Source organism: Megalopta genalis, chromosome 3, assembly GCF_051020955.1.
Source record: "Megalopta genalis isolate 19385.01 chromosome 3, iyMegGena1_principal, whole genome shotgun sequence".
NCBI classification, from domain to species: domain Eukaryota; kingdom Metazoa; phylum Arthropoda; class Insecta; order Hymenoptera; family Halictidae; genus Megalopta; species Megalopta genalis.
The window spans coordinates 2417605-2443030 of record NC_135015.1 but is presented as its reverse complement, the minus strand read 5'-3'; the positions used below and the strand labels follow the sequence as shown (position 1 = coordinate 2443030).

Genomic DNA, 25426 nt, shown 5'->3' with positions numbered 1-25426 from the left:
TCTCAATGTGTAATGGATGCACTTACCCTCGAAAAAACAAATGCCTATTACAGAATTATACATCTATTTCAGTTCAGATAACATGGTGATTTCATTTCAATATTTCAGTTAAGATATGTTATGTGTACAACAAGTGCGAGGTTTCTGTTTCAAGACATTGCTAGAAGCACCGACATGTAAGACGCTGAAGCCTTCATCATCTACAAATGTAAAAATATTCAATTATTCATGCTATCAACACACGTATTTCTCGATCGCACGATGAACTGTTCGCTGAGGATAACAAGCATAACCGTAAGTGAAGGATAGAAAAATTCTTACTGCAGTGAAGCTTTCCAGACTGAGTTTCGAAAACTTTCCAAATGTTAGAGGTAGTCCATTATGAGCCCTTAATATCAACAGTACTACTTGTCGACTGACATTAGGATCTAAGTCGTACCATGGAATTCCATATGCTGTCTCGGCGATCATATTGCTCTAAAAGTATAGAGAATGTTAATAACAATGTGTGGGCATTACATATTCAACTATGTTGTACTTAGAAAACATGCATTTGATTGTTACTGATATTGCATTTGATTATTGTTACTAATCCCTAAAAATAATTAACTTCCATGAGACATATTTGTATGTGCTTTTAAAGTTAACTTCAAATAATAGTGTCTTATGAAAATAACAATACCCAAATAACTAAAATTGTTTCAGTTCTTTAATAACAAAGTTATTAGAAATAGCGAAAATGTTTTGTAAAAACAAATGCATCTGTTATCTATCGTGTGATGCTTGCTCACGTTAAATAGAAAATACATTTTCCGTGCACATAAAAATCCTCACGTAATTGTGGGCGAAACCAACATATTTGTTGCACATTTCGCTAAGAACATATTTAGAGGCAATGATATTAGTGACGTAGTAAACGTTAAGGAGATTGAAAGTAATTCGAGTATTGCGATTAATAAAGAATGTTATGGTAGGAATGACTTCAGGCACATTCGGAACTGTAGTGATCTGACTAGCTTAAACTGGGTCCGTTTTCGACTGTCATTGAACATATTCAAAATCCTGGAGTAGATAAATCCTTTTTAAATTAAATCTTTATTATATCGCTACTTTCTATACTTAAAAATGTTGCCAAATACAACATTTCTCTATATATCGTGTGAATAATATGAACTGAAACAAAGCGTACTAAGTGTGCATTATTTATGGCTAATTTATGAGATATATATTCTATGTAATTCGTTTCATGCACAATTACCTTAATCTCGAGGAATTCCCCAACAAAACAATAGGTGAACGCATCTAAACACATTACATTGTAGAACATTATACATTTCAGAAAGACGGGAACTACATTTTCGAGGCCCACTGACTGTAATAAGAAAGTATTTCTGTAACATATACATATGTAGAGAGTGCCGAGCATCGGTGGTACAACCGAGAAAGGTGCGATTCTGCATGAAGAACAAATCATAGATAAGAAATACAATTTTTTGCATTTAAGGCTTCGTTATTGAAAAAATCAATTTTGAATATTCAGCAAGTACTATTGTCATAAATAACACATTATATATTTAACAATAATAATAATATATATTGTACTTCATATACTATACATATATTATACTTCAGCAACTATAGTCTAAATCAGAGCTGTTCGACAAACTTCGCAGCGAGCAAAGGAAAAGCTGCGAGTTAAGGGCAAAGCTATGGGGCAAAGCTACGGGGCAAGGCTACGCGGCAAAACTACGACGGGCCAAAGCTACGCGGCAAAACTACGACGGGGCAAAGCTACGGGGCAAGCGTCTTGGCGTGGAAGAGAAAGAGCGAAGTGTTTACGTTTATATGCCATCCTTCCACTCTCACTTGCACGCATTACCGTTATATGCTAATCATCCGAGCTCTTTCTACTTCACTCAATCTTGACGTAACCTACACTCCCTAATTGACACTCAGATTGTACACAAAAATGGACACTTCGGGAAGAGAAGATACGATTATTCGAGCCTTGCAGCTCGTTTTTATGGTTACCGATTGTCGACAGTTACGAAGAATTTACTGTAACATGTCGTTACTGGTGGAGAGTCCTTCGAGGAATGGAGTCTAGAGCTCGCCGATCGGTGTTTTCCTTTACTTTATTTTTAAATTTTGGGATATATGTTGATGTCTTTCAAAAATCAAATTAGATTCTTTATATCATCAATTGAATTCATTATGTCACTCATATTATTCTTAACTTTGTATTTATCTGTGCTATGTTCGTCATTACATTCCAAAATTTATACTGAGGTCTTCATTACAGTTTGGTATATTGTTCTTGCAAGGGAAGGTGGTACAATGATAGAGCTTGTAAAGCTGAAGCCAATGATACCCGATTTGAGGGGCAGGCGACTTATAGTTTTCGAGATAATTAATGTTAAAGTTACTAATAAAAGGCCAAAAAGATTGGATAACGCATCGAGGCCTGCGTAGCAGGAAGTGGGGGTGCTTCGCAGGTCATGATCAGGTAGTCCGCATACTTCGAAGTCGAATTCCATTAGATGGCCCATTGTTGTTCTGAATCGACGAAAGCCATTTTGTTATTCCGACAAGAATTCTGAGATTTCACGATACCACATTAATCTTTTGTTGACTACTTTCTCACGGAAATATTTTCCTGTAGTTTACACGTTAGAGGCCTATAGTTGCTTGGTATTCTTTTATCTTCACATAGTTTTGCTATTGGAACGACTATCGCTTCTCTCCACTAATTGGGAAATATCATGTTAATCCAGATGACTTTTAGAAGTACCATGAGGTAATTCAGCGTCTTGTTTATGAGATGTTTTAAAAACTCGTTTCGAATAGAGTTAGGACCTGAACGTTTGCGCTGTAATGTTTATCTGTATTTATAAAAATTTGTCTATTATCTACTTCTTGATTGTTTTTTATATATTGCTGGAATTTATCATTGTAGTTGATATTACTAGCATTTCTAGTAAAAGATTTGGCCAGTTCATTAGCAATATCAAATAGCTTACTCATTACTTCATTAGATTCATTAATAGTCGTAACAATACAAATGTTTTTTGGACAACCGCTGATTTTCTTGATTCTTCCCAGCACATCTTCTAAAGAATGCTACTATTTATGGAATTTATATAGTTTGTCCAGAAATTCCTTTTTTGCATTCTTTAATTATTCTCCCGGAAGGCCACGTAATTTTTTATAATCGGTTGTTGGATGGTTATTGAAGATGTTGAGATCATGTTTTGCAGTTCTGATTGCTGTTTAGCATCTCATTTCATCATGAAACCGTGTGTTTTTTGTATTTCATGTTGATTATAGGAATAGTTTTGTTTGCAACATCTTAAACAATTTTTGTGAAGTTAGCTGTTGCATCGATGTCATCTTTGGCATTACTGTTAGTGGGAGGTAGTAACAATATTTCCTCGTTATATCAGCTGACGAAATATTTCCTAATTAGCATTTTTCGTATTCCATCTCCGGTAACATATGTGTTCTCAGTTTAATGATTAAACGTGTAGGGCTCGTGAAATTTAGAAGAAAGAGATCTGCAACGTCTAAGATAGAGGAAACATCCTCTTGAATCTCCGCAAAATGAACGGTTTTGGTAGTCGTTCAATTAAAATCAATGAATTGGTTCATTATTTTCGCAGAAATCTAATAATATAGGAAATGATTCTACAAACACAATCGCAATAATTACTACTTTCTTCTAACTATTTTGGTCGAATCATGATTTCAAAAATATATAATTTGAAATCCGACCGAAGAAATCTGGATTTTCCAAAGACGAGTTTCTTTAATGCCACGAAATTATTTGAATCTTTCCCGAATATTTCGTGCATTTATTTTTACACGTAATATCATTTCTTGGTGAATTGTGTTGCCCATCCTGTAACACTCTGTACGCATTGCACGTACACGGAGAAACGAAATTGAATTACTTACACTTACGATAAGATAACCCGTGCAACACGTAACGATAGTGTTCGCTAGTAGTTGGACGAGAGCAATATACGTGAAGAGTTGCTCAAGTTTCTTTACAAACATAGTGATCTCTTGCTGCCTGATAATGAGAAATCGTATCTGTTCTTTGTCTATTAGAGATGATTCCAACAATCTGTTGCACAATATATCCACGAGACACCCTACATGAAGAGTCTAACAAATAATATTTCGATTAATGTGTCGCTGGAATGAGCTGAACTTATTTACTTGATCTAGCTTAAGCAGTATGAGAAATGTCTCTGTCAATCAGAATCTCATTTAAAGTAACTTTCACGGTATTCTTTCGCGGTATTTCACGATCAATTTTAGAATTCAAACATTTATATCTAAACATAAAAATTAAAAATAAAATTTGTGTGTAATTAAAGAATGGTAACGTTCAAGGTTATTTGAGGGTCATGCTATTGTACATATGAATACACAAAACTGTTACGTATGTATAAAGGAAACATGAATGACAAAAAATAACACAGCAAAATTAAGGGTGTCCTAAAGTTATTGTGCAAGCAAGAAATGACCAATGAGAGGCGAGATTAGCTGGTACGAGGCAGCCGAGACAATGAGCGGAACTGGGCTTCGACAGCTTTTGGCGGTCAAATGTCCTCAGGAACCTCCCATTTCCTGCTTCTACAATAATTTTGGGACACCCTGAATATGTGCGATAATCTGTCCAATGAATGAAAATTTCCTGTATTATATAAAAAGTAAAGGCTATCATACCTTGTCAACATTAAAATTTATACGGTAATTCTAATATATCTATGGATTTTTCACAAAACATTACATTTTTTTTAAATGTTGTAAGTAACAAGAAATGCTGTAAATGTGTTGAAAGATACATGAACTTAGCAATAAAACAACTCGCTTTCAAAAACATCATTCGGACGATTAAATAACAATCATTTTAACAAACATGCAACTTCAATGTCCATTCAGTGAACAAATTTTTCAACGGATTATCTGATTCTATCACAAATAAATTGACCGTATATTAACAAGTTATTTGCAGGATATCACACCAAAAGATCCTATGTGAATAGGCGAAGCAGATTGCACTTACCATCGTCAAAAGCAGAGAACCAAAGGTACTAAATGTAAGGGAGGATGATAGCAGATGAAGGATTTGCTCAGTTACCACGAGCTCGTAAGCGGGGGACACGTTCGTGTCGAAGGGCAAGTCCATTCTGAAAAGCAGTTCTCGGGTCGTACTGTTACCTTGTTGGTACCCAAGCACGCCGATTATATAAAGAGTCGAACAGGTTATGTGAGCAGCCAGGATCGCGGTCGTTAATCGAAACGAAAGCACCGACGTTTTCGCTATCAAATTATCCGTATCGGTAACAGCGTATTTCTCGCAGTCCTCCTTCATGGTTGTCAAAATTTCGCGGAGCACACTGCGAGGTATCGAGAGTTAGGGCGTCAGGGTGATGAGAAGTGTAATGACAGAGTGCAACATACAATTTTTTGTCCAACAAAATGTTTTTTGTATTACACTAAAAAGATTTGAAACGACACCATATAAGAAACCTTTTGTCAACAAACAAAAAACTGAGCGACGTTTCATAATGTTACTACTAGAATATAAAAGATTTTCAAACCAAATTAAAAGAGCTTTTATTGCCAGTAGCATTTAAAACGATCCAGTCAAATATGTTGCAAACCGTTGATGATACTGAAATATGTTTCAAATAAAAGTTGAATAGTTTCAGGAGGCACATAATCTGATGTTAGTAAGATTTTTCTAGGTCAATGCGTAAAAAAAATATCAAGGTCAATTTCATTTTTTTAAATGGAATCACATAATTTATGTATGCATCAATCGATGCATACTTATTTCCTACATAAAAGTATTAAGACATTTATTGTGAGAGATCATTGATATAGAAGTTATTTTAAGTTTATAATAAAAAAAATAGCTAATAAACATTGCATCTGAAATATCGTATTTTAATGGATGTTTGTAAACAAACGTTCGCCTATGCAGATTAGCGTTTATTACTAAACATAAAATATCTTGTAAACGATATATAAATCATATAAGTGTTTCTTTGAAGATAATCCCTTCAATTATTATAAAAATTTACTACTCCACAAAAAGAACACAGATCCTATGGATTCTGTATAACCTCGAAAAATAAAATTTCTTGTAAATGAAAACAACGACATGCTGAATACAAGTAATCTCTATGGAATAACTTACCTTTGGTTCGTCCAAATCGCAATTAATTTAAAGCACACTAATGAGAACGGTATAGCGATAGTCAGACTGTCGATGACTATGGCTAAACGTTCAGTTTTATAGTGTGAGATTATGTAGTCGTATTGATAGGTTTGTAATAAAATCATGGTGACTATCCAAAAAAATTTGTGCACATCTGGGAACGGTGTGCCGGGCCAAATTCCAACAAAGTGAAGACAGAATTTCATGGTTTTGTTAATCGCACTAGGCGATGCCATTTTGCACGATATTTATTTTGTTCGCCTAAATGATCGCTGTCTGTGGACCGCAAAATTCCATTGTCTTCAACTCTTTGCGTTCGTCACCTTCGCACTCGGTTGTGTCTCATGGTTTCCCTACGATAGACTATAAAAAGTTCCTCAAAACTATACGAACAGAAAAGACAGGCGACAGACAGTCCGCAAACTATTTCATGTCCACACGCATGATCTACATAAGTATTTCAAATAATGATGCGCTGATTATAGGTTTGTCGGGAGGCGAGGGTAGATTCGCTATTGTCGTAGTTTAGACTTGAATAAAAAATGTAAACGCAGATACGAAGGAAAATCATGTTATATTGATGGGGTCAGGCAATGCAACGATCTTAAAGTAAAGCGTGAGAAAAAGGTATCTGGAAATAAGAATTCCTACCGCGAGCTGTATGAAATTATAATGTCGCCGAGGTTCAGAAGAAATTGAATTGTTAGTATTGTTTCTGCCATTGAGGAGCGAGCATCGAAACGCTTTTATATTGTGGAGATTAGTGTTGGCGAAAAAAACACCGTAATCACTTCGAAGTACTTGATAAATTGAGTCCTTATAATCATTGAAGTTTTCGTGTGATTTGAATAAACAAACACGTCACTCGAAATAGTACACATGAAAACAGTTAACGAAGTTTTTATAGGATAGTGCACTATCCGGTGTACAATCACTTTTACGCTTTAGTGCAAAGGGTAATTTTCACGATATCACGAGAAGTACTGACACGTAAGACCCGGACACTTTCATAATCTATAAACAGAGAAATCGAGATTACTAGTGGAAACTGACTTTACATTTGTTACAAATTATATCCGTAGAAAGGATAAAGTAATTTGCAATTAACGATCAAATAAATCGGACAAAATCTTTACCCTGGAGAAGCTTGCTAAACTAAGAGTTGAGAAGTTTCCAAATGTTAGTGGCAACCCTGTCTGAGATTTTATAATTAGAAGTATCAATGGACGACGTATGTTAGGTTCAAAAACGTAATGTTTAATTATGTGGATAACTTAAGAGCAATAGTAATTTTGGTTATCTTCTAAATATTTTGCAAAATTAATAAAACTGTACGTTCATTTACAGGTTGGTAATTAATTACTGATTTTTCTCATTCATTACAGGAGTATCATATCACCGCTGTCTAAAATCAGTTCTACGAAAATAAAAATTATACACAGTAATTGTGAGAAACATAAGTCAGATAAAAATGTATCTACTCTTTTAATAATTATAATAACTTCTATGTAATATAAAAATATTTTAAAACACTTCTAATGTCTCTGCAGTTCTGTTTTTGATGTACTCATTTTTGTCAAGAATGCATAAAATCCACAGTTTACTCATTTCAAACCGATACTGCTGAAGCAAAGATGCCCTAATGCTTGTTCGACAGATCTTATTCTTATTACATAATATGTCACATATTTTTATAAAGTATAGATTATTAGTGAATAAAGTCTATTGGACTTCCACTAGGGCATCTTTGCTTCAGCAGTATCTGTTGGAAGTAACTTTATATGACATTGTTTCTGCGTATGCAGTATTTAAAAGTTCGAGTACAAAAGTGAAAGTACACGAGTAATAGTATATGAGATTACTACTTACGGTACTGACCCGACTTTGCACCCCCATTTGGACGATTCTGTCCCTGTGAAAATCCGCCCTTTAAGTCTCTGATCTTAAACTACGATTCTATGGTATCACTGCATTGCAATAGTATCAAATAGACACTGCAATATACATAAAAAGGCGAAACGAAATTGGAAAGATCAATAGAATCCATTTTGCACTTTAAAAGGGTATGACAAACGGATATATTTAATAAAACAATCACGCTGTAACGACAGAAACTACAATTGCTTTTGTAGTAGTGTTAAAGCTATGGAGTTAACAAATTTATTACAAAATGAATTGATCAAATTTAATAGAATCCAGGAATTGAAAGAAATCACCGTCAGTCACCTTAATTGTGAGTGTAGAAGTGAATTAATAAGGACAATTAATCATATGCATAAGGATTATTATAACTATTTCTTCGTCAAAAAGTTACACACATAGTGAACAATGTTTTTCTAATTTCGTCCAAATTAATTCGTCCAAACAACAATTACTTTCACCATTGCCATAATGTAGGGATGAACAAAACTTAGTCAACCATACTCACAAAGCCATCAGTTGTAAATAGCGTGAGCACATACTTGCATTAACAAATCTGGCATAGATCATTAGACAACACCCGCAAAAATTTGTGCAAACACGAAAATGGTGTGTCGGACAACTGCTAACAAAGTGAAGAACATTCTTCACAGACTGATTCATTGTGCTTCCGAATATCCTTCCTGAAACCAATATTCACGCTTTCGTTCGTCTAGAATGCTATTCTTCGTTAATTTCCCAGAGTCCATTATGCAACTCTCTCTCTCTCTCTCTCTCTCTCTCATTCTCCCATCCAAAATTATTGGAGGTGAAATAACAATAAAAGCGATATACAAGAATTTGTTGCGTCTTCGTATGATCCGTATAAATATTTCAAATAACACCACACTGATTATGAATACATCGTGCGCGGAAAGGGACGGGGGATAATTTTTTGGAGTAGTTGGACTGGCAACATCACATTAAATTAAGTTGATCAGACGTTACCATTCAATTTGCGTTTCGTAGAGAAAAATATCTTCTGGAAGGAAAAATGTTTTCTTCAAACTAATGAAATCGTAACGTCGCCGAGTTTCCAGGAAAATGGAAATCATTTCTGTTGCAAACAATCGAGCATGGAAAGAGCGGAGATTATTTCAATGCTCAGTGTTAAGTTATATTAACAATACTCATTGTCAGAATTGGTATCTTGCTGTAATTTATAATACATGTTCTAATTTGTACAATCCAAAAAATGAAAGTAGTAATACGATAATTCGTTTTTACCATCCGAGTAATTGTCAATGGAATGGATGTACTTACCCTCGAAAAAACAAATGCCTATTACAGAATTATACATCTATTTCAGTTCAGATAACATGGTGATTTCATTTCAATATTTCAGTTAAGATGTGTTATGTGTACAACAAGTGCGAGATTTCTGTTTCAGGACATTGCTAGAAGCACCGATATGTAAGACGCTGAAGCCTTCATCATCTACAAATGTAAAAATATTCAATTACACATGCTATCAACACACGTGTTTCTCGATCGCACGATGGACTGTTTGCTGAGGATAACAAGCATAACCGTAAGAGAGAGAGAGAGAGAGAGAGAGAGAGAGAGAGAGAGAGAGAGAGAGAGAAATTCTTACTCCAGTGAAGTTTTCCAGATTGAGTTTCGAAAACTTTCCGAATGTTAGAGGTAGTCCATTATGAGCCCTTAATATCAACAGTACTAATTGTCGAGTGACAGTGGGATCTAAGTTGTACCATGGAATTCCATATGCTGTTTCGGCGATCATATTGCTCTAAAAGTATAGAGAATATTAATAACAACGTATGGACATTACACATTGAATTATGTTGTACTTAGAAAATATTGCATTTGATTTGTCGTACTAACAACATACAGACGTTTTCTACATTGGCATTTTATTGTTACTAATCCCTAAAAATAACTAACTTCTATGAGACATGTTTGTATGTGCTTTCGAAGTTAACTTCAAATAATAGTTTCTTATGAAAATAAGAATACCCAAATAATTACAATTGTTTCAGTTCTGTAATAACAAAGTTATCAGAAATGGCGAAAATGTTTTGTAAGGACAAATGTATCTGTTATCGTGTGTGGCTCGCTCACGTTAAAAAGAAAATACATTTTCCGTACATATAAAAATCCTCACAAAATTGTGGGCGAAACAAATATTTGTTGCACATTTCGCTCCGAGCATATTGAGAAGCAATGATGTTATTGACGTAGTAAACGTTATGGGGATATAAAGTAATTTGAGTGTTGCAATTAATAAAGAATATTATGGTAAGAAAGACTTCACACTCGGCCGGAACTATACTGATATAATTAGCTTAAACTGAGTCCTTTGTTCACTATCTCTGAACATATTCAAAATTCTGAAGTAGATAAATTCTTTTTAAATTTGATATTTAATTATATCGCTACTTTCTGTACTTAAAACAGTTGCCGAATTCAACACTTTTCTATTTATTACTTTCATATTTCTTTGTTTCTATGCATCTACATAAATTATTAATAATTTATGCTATGTATATCTACTATATCCGATGTAATCCCTTTCATGTAATTACCTTACTGTCGAGGAATTCTCCAACAAAACAGTAGATGAACGCATCTATACAAATTACAGAGTAGAACAGTATACATTTCAGTAAGACGGGAGCCTTGTTGTCGATGCCCAATGACTGTAACAAGAAAGTATTACCGTAGTATATACAGCGTGCCCGAGCATCGAAAGTAGAACTGAGAAGGATGTGATTCTACATGAAAAAAAAACAAATCGAAGATAAGAAATACAATTTTTTCATTTGAGATTTCGTTATCGAAAAAATCGACTTTGAGTACGCATAGAAGTAACTATGGTTTGAGATCAGGGCTGTTCGACAAACCTCGTGACAGGTAAAAGCTACGGGCAAACGTCTTAGCGGAATGAGAAAAGAAAGAGCAAAGTGTTTTACGATTTCATACCCTCCTTCCTCTCTCACTCGCACGCATTGCCGTTATATAATGTTCGTCCGAGCTCATTCTATTCCATACAATCTCGACGTAACCTACAGTCGATCTTCAGCCAAATATTGTACACAAAAATGGACCATTTGAGAAGAGGAAATATGATTATTCGAGCCATGCGGCTCGTTTTTATTGTTACCGATTGTCAATAACTATGAAAACGAGCTGCAAGGCTCGAATAATTTCCTCTTTCCAAATTGTCCATTTTTGTGCACAATCATAGCGTCAAAGGAGAATTTACTGTAACGAGTAGTTATTGGTTGTGAGTCCCTCAAGGAACTAAGGAAGGGACACCGTTGCCTCGGGAGTGGTGTCATGAGCCCGCCAATCGGTGTTTTCCTTTTCTTTATTTTTAAATTTTAGGGTATATATTAATGTCTTTCAAAAATAAAATTAGATTCATTATGTCATCGTTTAAGCTCATTATGTCACTCATATTATTATTAACTTTGTATTTGTCTCTACTTTGTTGGACGTCGTTGCATTCCAATATAATATGGTTTATCCTGAGGTCTTCATTACAGTTTGAGCACTTTGGTGTATTGCTCTTACACGGGATGGTCCTCAGGATGAACGCTCACTTTTTGATAAGATTTGGTATAATGATAGAGCTTGTAAAGCTGACACCAATGATACCCAATTTTAGGGGCAGACGGCTTATAGTTTTTGAGATAATTAATGTTAAAGTTGCTAATAAAAGGCCAGAAAGACGTACTAGATTACGCATCAAAGTCTGCGCGACAGGAAGTGGGGGTGCTTCACAGGTCATGATCAGATAGCCTGTCTTATCGCGGCGTATACTTTGAAGACGAATTTCATTAGATGGTCCATCGTTGATCTAAATCGACGAAAGCCATTTTGTTACTCCGAGAAGAATTCTGAGATTTCAAGGTACCACGTTAATCTTTTGTTGACTACTTTCTCACGGAAATACTTTCCTGTAGTTTACACGTTAGAGGCCTATAGTTGCTTGGTATTCTTTTATCTTTACATAGTTTTGCTATTGGAACGACTATCGCTTCTCTCCACTAATTGGGAAATATCATGTTAATCCAGATGACTTTTAGAAGTACCATGAGGTAATTCAGCGTCTTGTTTATGAGATGTTTTAAAAACTTGTTTCGAATAGAGTTAGGACCTGAACGTTTGCGCTGTAATGTTTATCTGTATTTATAAAAATTTGTCTATTATCTACTTCTTGATTGTTTTTTATATATTGCTGGAATTTATCATTGTAGTTGGTATTACTAGCATTTCTAGTCATTAGATTCATTAATAGTCGTAACAATACAAATGTTTTTGGAACTTATATAGTTTGTCCAGAAATTCCTTTTTTGCATTCTTTAATTATTCTCCCGGAAGGCCACGTAATTTTTTATAATCGGTTGTTGGATGGTTATTGAAGATGTTGAGATCATGTTTTGCAGTTCTGATTGCTGTTTGGCATCTCATTTCATCATGAGACCGTATGTTTTTTATGTTTCGTGTCGATTATAGGAATAGTTTTGTTTGCTACATCTTGAACAATTTTTGTGAAGTTAGCTGTTGCATCGATGTCATCTTTGGCGTTACTGTTAGTGGGAGGTAGTAACAATATTTCCTCGTTATATCAGCTGACGAAATATTTCCTAATTAGCATTTTTCGTACTCCATCTCCGGAACACATATGTGTCCTCAGTTTGATGATTAAACGTGTAGGGCTCGTGGAATTTAGAAGAAAGAGATCTGCAACGTCTAAGATAGAGGAAACATCCTCTTGAACCTCCCAGTAAATTAAACGGTTTTGGTAGTCGTTCAATTAAACCTAATGAATTGGTTCATTATTTTTGCAGAAATCTAATAATATAGGAAATGATTCTACAAACACAATCGCAATAATTACTACTTTCTTCTAACTATTTTGGTCGAATCATGATTTCAAAAATATATAATTTGAAATCCGACCGAAGAAATCTGGATTTTCCAAAGACGAGTTTCTTTGATGCCACGAAATTATTTGAAACTTTCCCGAATATTTCGTGCATTTATTTTTACACGTAATATTATTTCTTGCCGAATTGTGTTGCCCATCCTGTAAATACTCTGTACGCATTGCACGTACACGGAGAAACGACATTGAATTACTTACACTTACGATAAGATAACCCGTACAACATGAAAGAATAGTGTTCGATAGAAGTTGGGCAAGAGCAATATACGTGAAGAGTTGCTCAAGTTTCTTCACAAACATAGTGATCTCTTGCTGCCTGATAATGAGACATCGTATCTCCTCTTTGTCTATTAGAGATGAGTCCGACAATCTGTTGCACAATACGTCCACGTGACACCCTACATGAAGAGTCTAACAAATAATATTTCGATTAATGTGTCGTTGAAATGAGCTGAACTTATTTATTTTATCTAGCCTATATAGTATGAGAAACGTCTTTATTAACCGAAATTTCATTTAATGTAAGTTTCGTGGTATTTTTTTTCACCGTATTTTACGATCAATTTTAGAATCCAAAGATTTAGATCTAAACATAAGAAATAAAAATAAAATTTTTATGTAACTAAAGAATGGTAATGTTCAAGGTTATTTGAAGGTCATGCTGTTGTACATATGAACGCACAAGAATGTTGCATATGTATAAATAAAACATAAATAACATTAAAAAGTTGCACTGCAAAACTATATATGCGATGATCTGTCCAATGAATGAACATTTCCTGTATTATATAAAATTTCCTGTATTACACATTGTTAAAATTAAAATTTATTCGGTAATTCTAATATATCTATAGATTTTTCACTAAATATTACACTTTCAAAAAATGTTGTAAGTAACAAGGAATGCTGTAATTATGTTCAGAGATGTATGAACTTAGCAATAAAACAACTAGCTTTCAAAAACATCATTCGGAGAATTAAAGAACAATCATTTTAACAAACATGCAACTTCAGTGTCCATTCAGTGAACAAATTTTTCAATAGATTATCTGATTCTATCGCAAAGAAATTGACCTTATACATATAGAGATATTTAACAGATTATTTGCAAGATATCACACCAAAAGGTCCTATGTGAATAGGGGAAACAGTTTGCACTTACCACCATTAAAAGGAGAGAACCGAAGGTACCAAATGCAAGGGAAGTTGATATCATATGGAGGATTTGCTCGGTTACCACGAGCTCGTAAACGGGGGATGCGTTTGTGTCGAAGGGCAAGTCCAGCCTGAAAAGCAGTACTCGAGTCGTATCGTTACCTTCTTGGTACCCAATCACGCCGATTGTGTAAAGAATTGGGCAGGTTATGTGAGCAATCATGATCGCGGTCGTTAATCGAAACGATAGCACTGATGTTTTCGCTATCAGATTACCCGTATCGGTAACAGCGTATTTCTCGCAGTCCTCCTCCATGGTTGTCAAAATTTCGCGGAGCACACTGCGACGTATCAAGAGTTAGGACATTGTGATGAGAAAAAAATGATGAGTGCAACATACAATTTTTTATCAAAGAAAACATCTTTTGTATTGCACTAAAAAGATTTGCAACGACACTGTGTAGGAAACCTTTTGTCAACATTGTACAGTTTTATTACCAGAATATAAGCGATCATCGAACCAAATTAAAATAGCTTGTATTGTCAGTAATGACATCAGGTAATAGATATGATGTTGCTATTTTAGTTGACACTTGGCTGTGGGAGTCTGTTTCTTTGTACGAATTATGTTTAAAAATTTATGCAATACAGATTGAAGCATTTAAAACGATCCAGTCAAATATCTAGCAAACCGTTGATGGTACTGAAATATGTTTCAAATAAAAGTTGAATAGTTTCAGGAGGCACATCATCTGATGTTAGTAAGATTTTTCTAGGTCAATGCATAAAAAAAATATCACGTCAATTTCATTTTTATAAATGGAATCACACAATTCATGTATGCATCAATCAATGCAGTTTATTATTTATTGTGAAATTAATTATAACCTTTATTATAGAAATTATTTATAGCCATTTATTGTGAAAGATCATTGATGTAGAAGTAATTTTAAGTTTATAATAAAAAGACAGCTAATACGCATTGCATCTGAAATATCGTATTTTAATGGATGTTTGTAAACAAACGTTGGCCTATACACATTAGCGTTTATTACTAAACATAAAATATCTTGTAAACCATACATAAATCACAAGTGTTTCTTTGAACGTAATCCCTTTAATTATTGTAAAAATTTACTACTCCACAAAAAGAACACAGGTATTACCTCGAAAAATAAAATTTCTTGTAAGAATAAAAGTAATCTTTATGGGATAACTTACTCTTGGTTCCTCCAAGCCGCAATTAATTTAATGCACACTAATGAGAACGGTATAGTGATAGTCAAACAGTCGATGACTGTCGCTAAACTTTCAGTTTTATAGTGTGAGATTATGTAGTCGTATTGATAAGTTTGTAATAGAATCATGGTGACTATCCAGAAAAATTTGTGCACATCTGGGAGCGGTGTGCCTGGCCAAATGCCAACAAAATGAAGGCAGAATTTCATGGTTTTGTTAATCGCACTGGGCGATGTCATTTTGCTCGATATTTATTTAGTTCGTCTTAATGATAGTTGTCTATGGATCGCAAAATTCCATTGTCTTTGAAACTTTGTATTCGTCACCCCCGCGCTTGCTAGTGTCTCATAGACTCCCTTCGATAGACTGTAGAAAATTCTTCAAAACTATATGAACGAATAAAATCAGCGATATACAGTCCGCAAACTATTTCATGTGCACACGCATGATCTACATAACTATTTCAAATAATAATGCGCTGATTATAGGTTTGTCAGGAAGCGAGGGTAAATTCACTGTTGTCGTAATTTAGTCTTGAATAAAAAATATGGACACAGATACCAAGGAAAATCATGTTAAATTGATGGGGTCAGACAATGCAACGGTCTTAAAGGAAAGCGTGAGAAAAAGGTATCTGGGAATAAGAATTCCTACCGCGAGCTGTATAAAATTATAATGTCGCCGAGGTTCAGAAGAAATTGAATTGTTAGTATTGTTTCTGCCACTGAGGAGCAAGCATCGAAACGCTTTTATATTGTGGAAATTAGTGTTGGCGAGAAAAACGCCGTAATCACTTCGAAGTACTTGATAAATTGAGTCCTTATAATCATTAAAGTTTTCGTGTGATTTGAATAAACAAACACGTCACTCGAAATAGTACACATGAAAACAGTTAACGAAGTTTTTACAGGATAGTGCACTATCCGGTGTACAATCACTTTTACGCTTTAGTGCAAAGGGTAATTTTCACGATATCACGAGAAGTACTGACACGTAAGACCCGGACACTTTCATAATCTACGAACAGAGAAATCGAGATTACTAGTGGAAACTGACTTTACATTTGTTACAAATTATATCCGTAGAAAGGATAAAATAATTTGCAATTAACGATCAAATAAATCGGACAAAATCTTTATCCTTGTGAAACTTCCTAAGCTAAGAGTTGAGATTTTTCCAAATGTTAGCAGCAATCATATCTGAGATTTTAGAATTAGAAATATCAATAGACCATTTATGTTAGATTGTAAGTCGTACCAAGACATTTGGTATGCTGTTTCGATGATGATCTTACTATAAAATAACAAGAAAATTTATATATATATATATATATATATATATATATATATATAAAATTTAATAATTTCTAATAATTATTTCTTCAAAGTTTAAATCAGGAAATTTGTTCCTGAAAATGTAAGTAAGAGTTCAACTGTGTGGATAATTTAAGTGTAATAGTAATTTTGTTTTTTTCTGTATATTTTGAAAATGAGAGAACTATGCATTGATTATTAGATTAATTAATGGTTTTCCTCATTCTTCACAGATGTATCGTGTAAAGTACAAGTAAACATAATCGGCAACGAAACTACGTTCTTTTATTATTATTATTATCTTGTATATCTCTTATTATTACACAGGATGATCCATTTAAATCAACCCAATCAAATATTTTTAAAATTGTTAATAATACTAAAAAATATTTCAAACGGAAGTTTAACGAATTTAGATGGTATGTAATCTGATATGAATAAAATTTTTCTAGATGAATGGAGGACATATGAATGTCAACTTTTTTAAATGGAATCATACATTTTTTTAATGTACCATTCGATTCAACTTGTTATTGTCTTCATAAAAAATATCTTCTAAACCAATGATTTTTTGGAATAAATATCTTGGTATTTTTTGACTATAGATTTTTAGATTATATGCATTTGATTTGTCATACTAACGTCATACAGACGTCGTACGTACATTGACATTTGATTATTTCGAATCCGTAAAAATAATTAACTTCTATGAAACATCTTTGTATTTACAATTAAGGTTAACTTCAAACAATATTTTCTTTTAAAAATAGCAATATCCAAATAACTACAATTGTTTCAGTTCTGTCGTAAATACAAAGTGCAATAATGAATCATAGCTTTTAATTTTATTATAAATGGCGACAATTTTTTCAGCGGAACAGAAAATATATTATCAAGTGATGCTCGCTAACGTTAAAAATAAAATACATTTTCCGTGCATATAAAAATCCTCAAAAATTGCTAGGTCAGCATAATATTTTTTTTGCATATTTTGCTCCGAGCATATTTTGAGAAAATGATGTTAGTGACGTAGTCAACCTTAAGGAGATTTAAAGAGAGGTTCGAATGCTGCGATCAATAAAGGATATCATGGTAGGAAAAAGCAGAATTTTACTCTCGCCCGGAACTGTACCGATCTGACTTAAACTGGATCCTTTCTTGATTATCTCTAAACATATTCAAAACACTGAGACAGATAAATCCTTTTTCAATTGAATACTCATATCGCTATTGTTTATACTTAAAACTGTTGCCAAATGCAACACTTTTCTATTTATCGTGTGTATATTTTATAATATAATTTATTTCATATAATTACCTTAATCTCGAGAAATTCTTCAACAAAACAGTGGACGAATGCTTCTAAACACATTATTTAATCACAATGAGAAGTCCAGTTTCCCCGCTCAATGACTGTAAAAAGAAAGTATTTCTGTGTCATTTCTGAGTGACGAGATTCTTCATAAAATATAAAACTAAAGAATTGGGTTACTACTTTCGCAGCAACCTAATAATATATCTATACAGGCTGCTGCACTAATGCGTAATGCTCTTGATTTTTGGGCTGTTACTCTAGCGTTGCCTCTCAAATCGTAAGTGTTTCAGGCGATAAAAAATTAAAGAACAGAGGAAGCTTTTTTATACCTAACTAAAAAAATCTTACAGTTAATCTTCATTTGTGAAATGCTACTACTTATACATACTTGTCGGTATTATTGTAACATTGAAAACAATTTTCAATGAATGATAAAAAGGACATCCGTCTTTTCTAAGTTACAAGTGTTTCTTTAAACATCGTCTTTTTAACTATATTCTAAAAAATATACTGTTCCACAAAAAGAATACGGATTCTGTGTATTCTCTATATATTACATTGAAAAATAAAATTTCTTCTAAAGGAAGCAACATTGTGCCGAATACAGTAATGTCTCTCTAACTGATGCTCAAATTGTGCACAAAAATGGACAATTTGGGAACAGGAGATAGGATTATTCGAGCCTTGTAGCTAGTTTTTTATAGTTGTTGACAATTCGTAACTATGAAAACGAACCGTAAGGCTCCGTATCTCCTCTACCCAAATTGTTCATTTCTGTGGACAATCTGAGCGTCAATTAGAGAGACATTACTGTAAAAGTAATGTCTATGAAAGAGCTTACCCGTGGTTCGTCCAAGACACAATTAATTTAATGCACGATAATGTGAACGCCATAGGGATACTCAAGCTGTCGATGAGCGTCACAAAACTTTCAGTTTTACAGTGTGTGAGATATCTAATATGTAATTGATAAGTTTGTGATAGAACAATGGCGACTATCCAGAAAACTTTGCGCAGACCTGGTAGCTGCGTGCCGGGCCAAATGCCAACAAGATGGAGGCAGAATTTCCCAAGTTTGTTGATCGTAGTGGGCGATGCCATTTTACACGACATTTATTTTATTCGTCTAAATGATCGCTATGTATGGGTCACAAAATTCCATTATCTTCGAAACTTTGCATTCGTCACCCACGCACTCGGTAACGTCTCATGGATTCCCTACAATAGACTGCAAAAATTTTCTCGAAAACTGTGTGAAGAGAGGGAAGAGACAGGCGACAGACAGTTCGCAAACTATTTCATATGCACGCGCATCCTCTGCATAAATATCCCAAATAATACTACGCTGATTAGAGGTTTGCCGAGAGACGAGGGAAGATTCGTCGTTGTACGTAAATTAGACTTGAATAAACAATGGCAATGGAGATCCTGTTAAACTGACGGAGTCAAATAATGCAGCGATATAAAGTAAAGCCTGAAAAAAAGGAACCTGGAAATAAAAATGTTGATTGCGGGCTGTATGAAATTATAATGTGGCCAGAATTTGAAAAGAAATTGAAGTGCTAGTGTTGTTTCTGTCACAGGAGCGAGCATCGAATCACTTTTATATTGTGGAGATTAGTGCTGGCGAGGAAACCGTCGAAATCACTTCGCAATACTGAATAAATTCAGTCCTTATAATTATTAGAGTTTACCATGTTATTTAAATACACAAGCACGTCACTTGAAATAGTATACACTAAAATAGTTCAACAATTAATTACAAGAAAAGTCACTATCCGATGTACACTTTGGTGCGAAGGGTAATTTTCAAGACATCGCAAGAAGTACAGACATGTAAGACCCGGACGCTTTCATGATCTATGAACACAGAAATCAAAATTACTAGTGGGTACTGACTTTAGATGTGTTATAAATTGTATCCGTAAAAAGGATAAAGCGATCTGCAATTAACGATCAAATAAATCGAACAGAATCTTTACCCTGGTGAAGCTCGCTAAACTAAGGGTTGAGAAATTTCCAAACGTTAGTGGCAGTCCTGTCTGAGATTTTAGAATTAGAAGTATCAATTGTCGAGTGTTGTTAGGTTGTAAATCGTACCAAGACATTTGGTATACTGCTTCGGTGATCATGTTGCTCTAAAATAAGAAGGAAAGTTAATGCATCTGGGAGGATTAATGATTATTAAAAATTATTTCTTCAATGATTAAATCAGACAATTGTTCTCTCGAAATGTAGACAAGAGTGTATAATTTTTGGTGCAATAGTAATTTTGGTTCTACTCTACAAAATTTTCTAAAATTAATAAAACTGTACATTGATACAGTAATTGATAGGTTAGTAATTAATTACTGATTCTTCTCAATCTTTTCGTATGTATCGAGTAAAGTTTAGGTACGCATAATCGACGAAGAAGACGTACTCTTTTGGAGGAAGTAATATCGAATTAATTATTACCCATATATTCGATGGAATTCATGAAACTTAATTACTTTAGTATTGAGATATTCTCCAGCGCAGCAATATACGAATATTTCAAAGCATATCACGATGTAAGCGGACAAACTCTTTAGCAGTAAAGGAAGTCCATTATCTAATCGTGTTGCCTGAAACATGAAATAGGCAACAGAATTAACATAAAGACATTGTTTCTATATGATGAATTATTAAAAATTACTATAATGTGCTAGTAGTAGTATACGCGTAAGTTTTATGAGTCCGAAAATTATCAGATTTGTGTGCATTAAAATTTACAAGTAGAACAGACGGACCATACACAGACACAGATTTTGATTCTATAAAATGGATTTACCCAACGAGATGAATAATGCGAAATAATCTGTCCTTACTGTTATAACAAGATATCCGAGACAGCACGTAACAAGAGTATTTGATATCAATTGGCATAGAGATATATGCGTGAAGAGTTTTTCAATCCGCTGTGTAAAAGCGACTATTTCTTGATGTTTGATGGCAACGAATCGTATTTTATCTCTCTCTTCAGTGGTTATGTGCGCTAATACATCGCACAGTATATCGATGAGACATCCTGCGTGAAGTGTCTGAAAGCGATGATACCAAATGATATGAAAGCAATGTTGTTTTTGCTACATATAAATTTATATATAAAATTTTTGCGACGTGTCACTCGTTGTATAATCTATGAAATTCAAGTGCCTCCATGCAAGTTCGATAGACTTTATCGAACAATAACCTTTACTATATATTTTTATTATTGAATAAAATCTGTCAAACTTGCATTCGACCATCTTTACTCCAACAGTATCAAATGAATATCCGTGACATACGAAAGGCGAACATCATTTGCACAGATCAACAAAATGCACTTTGCACTTTACGATGATATGAATTTAACGTATAGACGTATATTTATTAAAAACATTTGTCTTAAAACAGTCACGTTGAAACAACTGAAACCAGAGAATTGCATTTGTAGTAGTGTTAAAACTACAGGATTTACAAATTTATTACAAAATGAATTGTTCGAATTTAATAGAGTACAGAAATTCAAGAACATCAACTTATCACAATTATCAAAGAAATGTTTGATCATAGAAAATTCTGTTTCACGCTCCTCTCTACCAAATTCAGCTCAAGTTGAACGCAACTGAGCGTGCATCGTGTCAAAATCGAAAAAGCGTTTACACAAGCATAATAATGTACACTTACCACCATAACAAGTAGAGCACTGAACATACCGAAGGTGTACGAGGACGCCGTTTGATGCAAAACTTGTGCAGCGACTATAAGCTCGTAAGAAGGCGATTCGATGGCCTCGAACGGCAAATCCATCTTCAGGAGAAGCTCCCGAGGCATGGTGTCGTTGGTTCTTAGAAACACGAGACCCCCGACTGCGTAGGAGGCCGATGATGCCAAGTAAAGGAACGCAATTGTGGTCGTTAAACGATGTGAAAAATACGCTGTTTTCGATATCACATTATTCGTATCGATAACAGCATATTTCACACAATCTTCCTCCATGGTTGATATTATTTCACGTAGCACGCTGCGAGATATCGTTATTAAAGGCACCGGTCTTCTTCAGCTAAGAGTTATAGCGACAGACTGTTAGATTAATTTTCGCGATCGAAAAATTCTTGAAAGCCTATTTATTGGTTTTAATTAGAAATTAACTGCTTTGAATACGAGTAAACGGGAAGAATTAACACTGGAACGATCATATAGGATTTGACAGTCTTTGTTTTACAATTGCTAAAATTGTGAAGACGTTTTTGCAATTGCTGGATACATCTATTTGTTGTAACAGATCAAACAAATGTGATTTGTTCTACCGCTCATCATCACATATCAATTTTTTCTACATACTCTGCACACACCTCTTTGCAATTTTTCTAAGTCTTGTTATTGGAATTAACATAAAAAGCTAATAATTTAAACTTTAAGCTCCGAAGAGTAGTTTAAATACATTCTCGGCTTTCGAGAAATTAAGTTGGCTCTTAAACAGTTCTAATTTGGTAAAAAATGTCGAACAACGACAAACTAATTTCGAACATATTCTAGCACAGAAATAAGGATTCTTAACACTAGATTTACGGAACCCGTCAAAATGACGGGTCACTAATTTTTTAATTTACAATTATTCATATCGTAAAGATACATTTATGAGTTATTTATTCAATTATTACAATTATTCAAATGTTATACAATAACGCTTGTTAGATATAAGAATAATTCTCTTATTGTTACTTTTATAAACTAATATAAAACAGCTGTTTTTTGTGCTCCGTAAATCTAGTGTTAAGGACATAGAATATATTTTGTAAATAAGTTAAAAGTATATAAGGAGGGTTTATAGTTCATTATACAATACATTTCGAACAATAAATTGTTAGAATAATTATATAATACGAAATTACATTTTTTTATTCGTAAATAAACAAGATAAAAGAATACAAAAATTTAATATGTCTTATTCGACAAATATAAAATTAATTATGTTCGAAAACAAAGCAAAGGCACATCAATTAGTTACCCCACAGTAACCGATTCCACTACCCTACGTTTGTCGCTATGTACACCAAACAATGTAACAATTTCTAACAATATAATAATATTTAACTGATAAATCTTTTGCAATATGTGAGTTGGTTAGGATCATTGTGGCGTACGTCATATTTTCCTCATTGTGAGAAACAAGGGGTATTATTATACATATACTAACATGTGTACTGTTTTTTTTTTTTACTGATCAAATTTATTGTTAAAATAATTTAGAGTTAAGTTAATTCATAGATAGCCTATTATTTATTTCGCTTGTTTTGAAAATGTGACTTAAGCCAATATGTTCCTAACTCACTCATATGTACTATGATATATCATACACTGGCATTGCGCTAATAATTAAAAAGCTTCATTTATTATTTTAATTCGTTGAAACTAGATTGCATCAGCAGCAAAAACAACTTACCCATGATTCGTCCAAATAATAAACAACTTGACGATCAGCAAAGTATACGGAAGAGTGATGCTCATACAATCGATTGTTTTCATAAGACCGTCGCTTTTGAAATGCGTAATTATGTATTTGTACTGGCAGAACTGCCACGCAGCCATGGAAACTATCCAATAAAGTTTATGCAGACCCGGCAATGGTGTGCCGGGCCAAATTCCAACAAAATGAAGCCCATACCGAACTGGTTGACTAATCGTATTCCGTAACGTCATTTCGCGGCAAAGCCTATTTCTTAGACTTCGTACTTTCTTTGGTCCGCCGAATCCTATTGTACTCGAAGCATAGTGTCAATCAGCATTACACTCGATAGGATATCAACCAAGTCCCGTGGTAAACTGAAAATCCACTCGGAAACCATGCTCGAGCAGAAGTTCCTGTAAGCGTGGCCCCTAACCCCCGACCATTTGTTTCTTTTCACATGGCCCGCATAAATATTCAGAATAAATGATTGCAGGTTTAGAGAGAACGAAGACAGGCGAGGAGAGATTCGCCGGAATCCGAGTTTTACTTCGGATGATCCGTATCGTCAAGTTTATCGCATAAATGAGCGATTTCCATTAAAAATACAAAGGAAGCGCGCGGCGACGCGTGGGCTCATCTTATATCGATTGGGACAGAGGTTCAGCAAGCCGAAGTTTCGAAACTAAAGAAAAAAATGTGATATCACTCGAGGAAAAATTGAAACGATAATTCCGTTCCTGTTGCGAAGTGTCGAGCACAGGAAAAGTTTCTGTCTACGTGTCTTCTAATCGTCGGAAGTCTGTTATATTCGCAGCATCGTGTCAGTCACTGTTGCACTCGATAGAACATCTACGGAGTCCTACGATCCACAGAAAACCTATTCGGAAACTACTCGATCGGTTGAGACCGTGGTTTTTTTTCACGAAACGATGATCCGTATTATCAAATTTGTGGTATAAATGAATTAGTCACACTGAAAATGCAAAGCTAGCGCACTACTATTCGAAACTAATGACAAAAATACGATAGAAATAATAATGCGCAGCTGAAACTTCTATAAAAACTTAAACACCGCTACGATTTGAAAGACCGGTTTGTTTCCAGTCGATCGATCTTCGACTAAGAGTAATTATGCAGTGAAAAGGATAGTGTTTGAACAAAAATGGTTTAAATCGGTACAGGAGAAATTTTTCATTCATCTTGTCGATGCAGATCGTTCAGTGTTAATAAAGGCAATATTTAAAACTGCTGTGGGTTAAATACATCTGGAAATCATGGTGTCATAGTTGTCACGATAGAGATTCACTTTATATTGCAATTGCTTAAATTACTTAACTTAAATTACCGTTGCAATAGTCATTCAGAAATCCCATAAAGTTAGCACAATTCATGTTCTCTGTATTTCACAATTCCTCAGCCTTTACTGCATAATTTGTTGACACCCTAGATCAGGGCTCGGAATTAACTTGTCCGCGACAAAGCATTTTCGAAGACTGGTCTGAAATGTGCTGCAGAGTGGTGGAGGGGAGATCTCGCAAATGGGATTGGATGATGCCGATGGACTCCAATGGCAATTTCCAATGGCAGTGTCGCCAGCACCGGAAATGCTCTGTCGCGGACAAGTTAATTCCGAACCCTGCCCTAGATCTTACAAAGACCTTCTAAGTGTTTGTTTCGGGTTAATTAATGTTATACTTCACTGTTTGTGCTAAAGCGATATTGCAACGTGAAAACAGAAATATGATATGAAGGACATATAACAAGGAATAACTATTTTTCTTGAGCTATAAAAATTGTATATTCCAGAATATGTATGCCAGAGATTTTCAGAAGAAATAAT

At 34.3% G+C, this 25426-nt stretch overlaps 2 protein-coding genes across 9 annotated transcripts; both read right to left on the bottom strand.

Moving 5' to 3' along the window:
* Window positions 1–30: 30 nt before the first annotated feature.
* LOC117226935 (odorant receptor 10-like) lies at window positions 31–16823 on the bottom strand. 8 transcript variants are annotated; one of them, XR_013032861.1, is made up of 8 exons: window positions 15486–16823; window positions 14272–14395; window positions 13308–13520; window positions 10741–10854; window positions 9789–9944; window positions 9458–9631; window positions 9143–9347; window positions 6480–8147 (listed from the first exon to the last, which is right to left on the bottom strand). XR_013032861.1 is itself a non-coding variant. In XM_076519532.1 (6 exons), exons 1-6 carry the CDS (start codon window positions 15740–15742, stop codon window positions 150–152), a joined length of 915 nt encoding a protein of 304 aa, XP_076375647.1. In that variant the 5' UTR covers window positions 15743–16798; the 3' UTR covers window positions 31–149. The 8 variants fall into 8 exon arrangements, 7 of the variants coding, with proteins under 7 accessions (XP_076375647.1, XP_076375645.1, XP_076375646.1 ...); XM_076519532.1 differs by lacking the exons at window positions 6480–8147; window positions 9143–9347; window positions 9458–9631; window positions 9789–9944; window positions 10741–10854 and adding exons at window positions 31–200; window positions 322–477; window positions 1259–1372 and having other exon boundaries at window positions 15486–16798; XM_076519530.1 differs by lacking the exons at window positions 9143–9347; window positions 9458–9631; window positions 9789–9944; ... (2 more) ...; window positions 14272–14395; window positions 15486–16823 and adding exons at window positions 31–200; window positions 322–477; window positions 1259–1372; window positions 3961–4167; window positions 5075–5408 and having other exon boundaries at window positions 6215–7652.
* Window positions 16824–16877: 54 nt separating this feature from the next.
* On the bottom strand, window positions 16878–25327 carry LOC143258937 (odorant receptor 10-like). The gene is made up of 6 exons (XM_076519528.1): window positions 23581–25327; window positions 21822–22158; window positions 20981–21193; window positions 20624–20737; window positions 20114–20269; window positions 16878–19991 (listed from the first exon to the last, which is right to left on the bottom strand). The coding sequence occupies exons 1-6, from the start codon at window positions 23835–23837 to the stop codon at window positions 19941–19943; spliced, it is 1128 nt and encodes a 375-aa protein (XP_076375643.1). The 5' UTR covers window positions 23838–25327; the 3' UTR covers window positions 16878–19940.
* Between the last annotated feature and the right edge of the window lie 99 nt (window positions 25328–25426).

Coding starts and splice junctions, on each gene's coding strand:
- LOC143258937 (XM_076519528.1), bottom strand. CDS start 23,837: ATGACGTTACGGAATACGATTAGTCAACCAGTTCGGTATGGGCTTCAT. Junction 22,159..23,580: donor ATTATTTGGACGAATCATGG/GTAAGTTGTTTT, acceptor GATATCTCGCAG/CGTGCTACGTGAAATAATAT. Junction 20,270..20,623: donor GAGAATATCTCAATACTAAA/GTAATTAAGTTT, acceptor TTCTTATTTTAG/AGCAACATGATCACCGAAGC.
- LOC117226935 (XM_033481734.2), bottom strand. CDS start 6,471: ATGGCATCGCCTAGTGCGATTAACAAAACCATGAAATTCTGTCTTCAC. Junction 4,168..5,074: donor GTTCTCTGCTTTTGACGATG/GTAAGTGCAATC, acceptor ATTATTTGTTAG/ACTCTTCATGTAGGGTGTCT. Junction 1,373..3,954: donor CGGGTTATCTTATCGTAAGT/GTAAGTAATTCA, acceptor TTCTTATTACAG/TCAGTGGGCCTCGAAAATGT.